Genomic DNA, 6,306 nt, shown 5'->3' with positions numbered 1-6,306 from the left:
TCACAAAAGGGGTGTCTCTCGATAGTCAACCTTATTCAACCTTCACGGAGCTGCCTCTGCCGCCTCGCCTCATGAAACAAAAAACACCTAAAACAAAAAAGCAGGATCCCTCCCACCGGCAAGGGCAGGGGTCCACCGCTCCTCCATGGCCTCAAGGCCAACGAAGACGAGGCGGACCAGCGGACCAGCGCCGACGGGGGCAGAGGAACCCTAAGCTATTTTCATGTCAAATTCAAGTGTGTCTGTTCTCCTATTAATCAGTATCTCATTGCATAGTCTACATCACACTGGAATCAGCTGGTGCTCTACATCATCAACATCATACATACAGGAAAAAAGAAACCAGGAAGGTATTCTACAATGGAGGATCGTCATCAGGACGACGTCTTTGGGTTTGCCTTCTCCCACCCGCCGCAGGAGTCGTCGCAGCAGCTCTCCTCGCCGATGACCCGGTTGACGGTCCTGCCGACGCAGCTGGACGAGGCGCAGCCGCCGTCCCTGGCGTTGTCGAAGTCCGGCGCGAAGCCGAGGAACATGGGCGGCTGCGTCTCCATCCCGTGGCTGCTGCCCAGCGTCCCGTACTGCTTCTCCACGCCGCCGTCCTCCCGGAACCGGACCTTGCACCCGCCGCCGTCCTCCCTGCAGAGGAGCACGTCGTGGCCGGGGTTCCAGAAGATGCGCACGCCGTGCGCCCAGCACAGGTTGGCGCCGCGGTAGGAGCAGAGCACCTCGAACACCTCGTCGCCGCGCACCGCCGGGATCGACATGCGCGCCTCCTCCGCGCTGGGGATCTCGGCCCGCTCCGACCAGACCGGCGCGCTCAGGTTGTGCTCGCTGTAGCCGTGGCACAGCAGCTGCACGTTGCCGTCCGCCATGTCCAGCTCCTCGCCCACCTGCTGCTCGTTGGTCACCACGATCAGCAGCTTCGGCGCGGCGCCCGGCAGGAACGGCGACGGCAGGCGGGGGCACCGGTACCGGAGGAAGTAGCTGGTCGCCACCACCGCGGCGATCAAGACGGCGAGGACGACGACCTTCACCGGCCCCGCGGCCATGACGGCGACGACAACGACGACGACGATGCTGCGACGGCGGTGGCGCGCCGGCGGAGCTTAGGACCGTGGAGATGGGGCTGCGCGTACGTGTGCGGTCGAGGCTGGCATGCAAAGTGGCGCGCGCCTCGCTCATGCATGTTTCGCCGTGATCCTTCCTTGGGCTGAGGGAGGCCACAGCGGAGGAAGACAAACTTAGCCAGCGGACAGAGCCGAATGAGCTCGTTTTTTCCTCTAGGAGGCCATGGGCCGCACTGCCTAATTTTGGGGCGTTTGTTCACCTGGCTAAATTTGCCGATCGGCGAAGAACACAAATGCAACACTCAAAATATCATGCCAACTTTTATTTCCATTTGGTAGCAGTCTGAATTATGGTTCCATTCGAACAACAGTAGGCACAAACTCAGAATGATCATGGTGATGATGATGATGACAACATCAGTGTTGCAGAAGGTCTCTGAACCAGTAGGCCGACGCCTTGGGGTGCCGGTCCAGGTTGGGGCTGTTGAAGTCGACGTAGACGATGCCGAACTTGGAGGAGTAGCCGGAGATCCACTCGAAGTTGTCGAGGAGAGACCACGCGAAGTAGCCGAGGACGTTGGCGCCGCCGTCGATGGCCTTCTTCAGCTCGCCGAGGTAGCTCCGGTAGTACCGGACCCTCGTCGCGTCCCGCAAGTACTGGTCGCGGGTGAGGCCCCCCGGCTGATCCATTCCTGGCAACATGATGATAACAAGGTTATGATATGTGCATGACAAGATGAAGGAGAGGCATGATACCGAGCAAAGATGATATAGAGCTTCAAAAAAAGATGAAGTATTTATCCAGTACCGTTTTCGGTTATGACAATAGCTGGGTTTCCATACTTCTGGCTGAGGTAGTGCACGCACCCGTACATCCCCGACGGCACGATGTAAAGCCAGTTAGAATTCGCCTGCAAGAGTTCACGCATCGACGAGGATTGATCATGTCAATTTTCAACCCAACGGTGCAAATATGGTTGCAGCTAAGAGCCTACTACATACCTTTGGTCCAATCGGTTTGCCATTTCTCTCAACTGCAAAAATTTCGGCAATGACTAAAGGGGTGAACCAACAACATTCATCGGAATGCAATGGTGTAAAACCTAGAGCTTAAGACAAGAAACTCACAGGCATAGGTAACCTGCCAATCGGCTGAGTAGCTGGTCGGCGTCTGCTGCGTCAATTTCTGGCCCTTCATCAGGCTAGCCGTGTACTGGTTGATCCCAATGTAGTCTGCTGAGCCCTTGACCAATTTAGCTTCATCGGGAGTGAACCTGGGCAACCTCTCTTTCACAAGGTCTTGCATTATCTGCGGGTAATGCCCGTTTATCAGCGGGTCGACAAACCTGCATCCAATGCAACGTTGATGGTATAAGCATCGGTATATATTTTGTTTATCTATCTGAAATGCTTTGTCAGAGGATGCTAGTATGGCTTACCAGCCAACATGGAAGTCCCTGGCTCTTTGAGCCGCTGCTTGGTCTTCAGTTGAGTTGGTAAGAGCCTCGTACCAGTTGAAGTCCAGAACTATTCCAACCTTCCCCTTCTGAGCTGCCTGCATTTTTTTAAATTTTTATTCAGATACTATTCTACCATCAGTTTATACAGAATGGTGTTCAGTTCACCACAAATCATACATATCTGATATTTCAAGATTTTTATCACTTGCATGCCCAATGGATTTGGGAAATAATACTAATACATTTGTGGATATATACACAATAATAGAAATAGACCATGATTTTTTGGCCGGAAAAATAAAATAAATCATGTTGGGCGGGCATTGTTCCACAATTAATGCAGATTGACCCTGCCTGTCACACTTGATTTTGTAAGAAAAAAATAATTCAAACTACACTCCTGAAGGCTGAGCCTAGTATAATTTAAGGTTCAAGTAGAAAAATACCTGATACTTAGTCCGGTATCTTGCAACTGCATAACCATGTGCTAAGAGAAAATTGTGAGCAACGATGTAAGGCTCTGTTGCTGAGTTGCCACCGGCAGCGCATTTGCTGCACCTCTGAGGAGGATTCGACCCTACATCGTAACCAAGAAGCGCAACAATCCTTGGTTCGTTGAATGTAAACCAGTGCTTTACACGATCGCCGAAGGTCTTAAAACAAAAGTCAGCGTAGTCTGCAAATAGTCCCCTACAGAACAAATATTATGAAGATAGTCATGCACTGCTCATTGTTCAACCTTTCATATCAGAGGTACATACGAGATATAGCATGCTGTATTTACCTAGATAAACATATAGTGCTTATATGTTGTGCATTTTACTTTCGGGTAAACATACAGAAACTTGCACATGCATAATCTTCATGCTCAATACGCAAAGTCACTTTAGACAATTATTACTGTACACAGAGTCACAGAGTAACTGGTAATTTGTCTAAACCATTTTAGCTTTCTCAGTATATATGCTAGTTTCTAATTCCAAACTACAAGTACTCCAAAGTGAGAAGGTAAATGTAACACATGAGTACATAGAAAGATACTAGAATATTAGTTTGACTTACACTGTCTTAGCATTTAACCAGCCTCCATACTTCTTCTCAAGTGCAAGAGGGAGATCGTAGTGGTAAAGATTGATATAAGGAGTAATGCCTGCTTAGTTTCCATGTAAACATTCAGATAGCATTCAGGTTCCCATGTTAGTTTCACAGGTTGAAATACATGCTTAGTTGCGCGCAAAAAGGGAAATACTATACCTTTCTGAAGAAGGTAGTTTATCAGATTATTGTAATACGCGACGCCTTCTTGGTTAACTTTTCCGTCACCATCTGCGTAAGTCAAAGATGCATAAGGGTGCTAACTCTTGTGTTTCATTCAGAATAATATTGGAGTTATGTATTAGCATTTAGCATGCTACGGTTCCAGCCAAATTCAGAATTACCTGGGAAGATTCTGGACCATGAGATAGAAAACCGGTAGGCATCGAAGTTTAATCCTTTCATGAGATTAACATCTTCCTGTGCCAACATAAAAGAACATATCATAAGGCCCTGGGAGTTCTTTCTCTGACAGTTGTAGTGTGAATGTTAACAATTAGTACTGCACTGGGATATGTCAACCAGCTCAACTTTTGTGAACTGTGATATATGCAGCTGTAATTTTGTAGTGTTTACAATTAGTACTGCGCCGGGAGATGTCAATCGGCTCAATTTTTGTGAAATGTTATCTCTGCAGTGTAATTTTGAATGGGTACAGGTATTTCACTTGGAGAAAGCTTGGTCAGCCATCACTTCACTGACCAAATGAAGATGGACATTGCCACCAATTAGCTTCTATTGACAAACAAAATATGGTACTACTCCGTCCCATAATTTTTTTGACATAATGGGACGGAGGGAGTATCTACGTCTTGCACGGTGTTATAAAGGTCCCAGAGGAGCAGCAGTAAAAGGAATAGAGATTTCAACTAATTTCTGACATGGAGGTCATTATGATTTCTAACACTAAAAGATGCGCCTCTGTTTGCTTCGGATGTGGCAGTACAGTACCTTGTAGCGATGGTACTGATCCGTAGTAACGTCTGCATTTTGATTGCCCGCAATGTTGCCTGCTCGTTGCAACACAAACAAGAAAAATGTTACTCCCTCTGTTCACTTTTATAAGACCTTCAAGACATTTCAGACAATATGTAAAACAGCCTATTTTGAGCTGTCTAAAAGGACTTACAAAAGTGAACGGAGGGAGTAGTGTGGATGGATGAGAGGTCGAAGAAGAATGCACTTGGGATCTAAGTTTAAATTCTAGCAGCACGTTGAGTGTTTACTCACCTATCTACGCACAAGCAAAAGATGCATAGGTCTTTATATATACAATCATCAAACAATGAGCAGTACTATCGATCAAGACAGAATTAATCGTTCTCCAGCATTCGTACTCCCTCCGTTTGTTTTTATAAAACGTTCAGACAACTTGCGTTGTGCTGTTTTTGAACAGTGTCTAAAAGTCTAAAACGTCTTATAAAAACAAACAGAGGTAGTACATAATAAGTGATTTTTTTGTCCTTGGCATATGTTCGAATCGGAACTAGTGCTGAGCAGCTCACAGGCGTTAAGGAAAAATGAAGCAGCTCACTGGCCACTGGTAAGGCGCTGGTGCTAAGCAAGAGACAGAGGAGACGGGCGAATCTCACCTGGGACGTGGGCGAACGCGTCCCAGATGGAAGGCCCGCGGCCGCCGCCGGCGGCCATGCCCTCCACCTGGTACGCCGACGTGGCCGTCCCGAAGACGAAGCCCTTGGGGAAGGACGCCCGGCTCAGGCCGCCCAGCCAGTTGGGCCGGCGCGGCGACGCCCCCGCGGCCGCGGCTCCCACTCCATGGCACGCCGCCACCAGCGCCAGCGCCAGCAGCAGCAGCAGCAGCACGCGGCTCGCCGACCTCGCGGCCATCTCCCCCGCCATGGCACGAGACGCAGAGCCCCTTCAGTTCGCACCCACCCACTGGCCTGCGACTGGCAGCTCGCTGCTCGCTAGTGATGCCAGAGCAGCGGCACGCTCTTCAAGTAGTGTTTGTGGGCGCGTCCTGCCTAATAATTGCCGGCGCGGTGGGGCGGGGCGGGGCGGAGGGCATCTTTTCTGGCGGTGCGCGCGCGTGGTCGAGGCTGGCGGCACGGGCGTGCTGGAGTAGTCCACTGGCTGGCACGGCCGGACGCCGGTGATAACGCCGCGTGGGTCACGGTGTCCCAGGACCAGGCGACGGACGGTCTACGGGGGGAAGGATGGAGGCGGTGACGAGGCGTGGCCGGCCGGAATGATTAATGATGGCCAGTTCACGCCTGTCGGGGAGCGTCACGTGGCGGGGCCTTCCTCCGGCCGGGGATCGGCCATGTGACGCGGCATGTGGGAGTGTGGAGGATGGTTCCGTCCTGGCGCGGATGGCGGAGGTGCGAGCCCCGAGCCAGGCGGCGGCGAACATGTCGCGGTCCGTGCGCGCGTGCGTTCGGTGTCCACCGCCGTGCACGGGAAACCTCGGAGCTGGACTGGGGCTCTGAGCTGCACGGCTGCACCGGCGCCGGTCGGTGCTGCCTACACTAGGCAGGCGCCAGGTAGGTTGGTACAGATCGGACACATGCTGCGGGTGAAACCTTGCACATGGTCACGGGAGCACAGGTAAAGAGCAAGTCCATCGCGCCGACGCAAAACTGTCGGCGCGTAATTTGTTTGGCTTGAAACGGATACAAATCGGTGCCCCACTCAAATGGACAAGCGTCCTATTTTTTGTC

General features: G+C 51.1%; 1 protein-coding gene across 1 annotated transcript; it reads right to left on the bottom strand.

Annotated features, from left to right (window-relative positions):
- Window positions 1–1,364: 1,364 nt before the first annotated feature.
- LOC119286941 (beta-glucosidase 7-like) lies at window positions 1,365–5,598 on the bottom strand. Its single transcript, XM_037566410.1, has 11 exons — window positions 5,218–5,598; window positions 4,577–4,635; window positions 3,970–4,045; window positions 3,785–3,856; window positions 3,593–3,680; window positions 2,977–3,220; window positions 2,510–2,625; window positions 2,199–2,416; window positions 2,073–2,104; window positions 1,879–1,981; window positions 1,365–1,762 (listed from the first exon to the last, which is right to left on the bottom strand). Exons 1-11 carry the CDS (start codon window positions 5,483–5,485, stop codon window positions 1,488–1,490), a joined length of 1,551 nt encoding a protein of 516 aa, XP_037422307.1. The 5' UTR covers window positions 5,486–5,598; the 3' UTR covers window positions 1,365–1,487.
- Window positions 5,599–6,306: the final 708 nt, after the last annotated feature.

Source organism: Triticum dicoccoides, chromosome 4A (assembly GCF_002162155.2).
Source record: "Triticum dicoccoides isolate Atlit2015 ecotype Zavitan chromosome 4A, WEW_v2.0, whole genome shotgun sequence".
In the NCBI taxonomy this organism is placed as follows: Eukaryota; Viridiplantae; Streptophyta; class Magnoliopsida; order Poales; family Poaceae; genus Triticum; species Triticum dicoccoides.
This window is presented reverse-complemented; position numbering and strand designations above follow the sequence as displayed.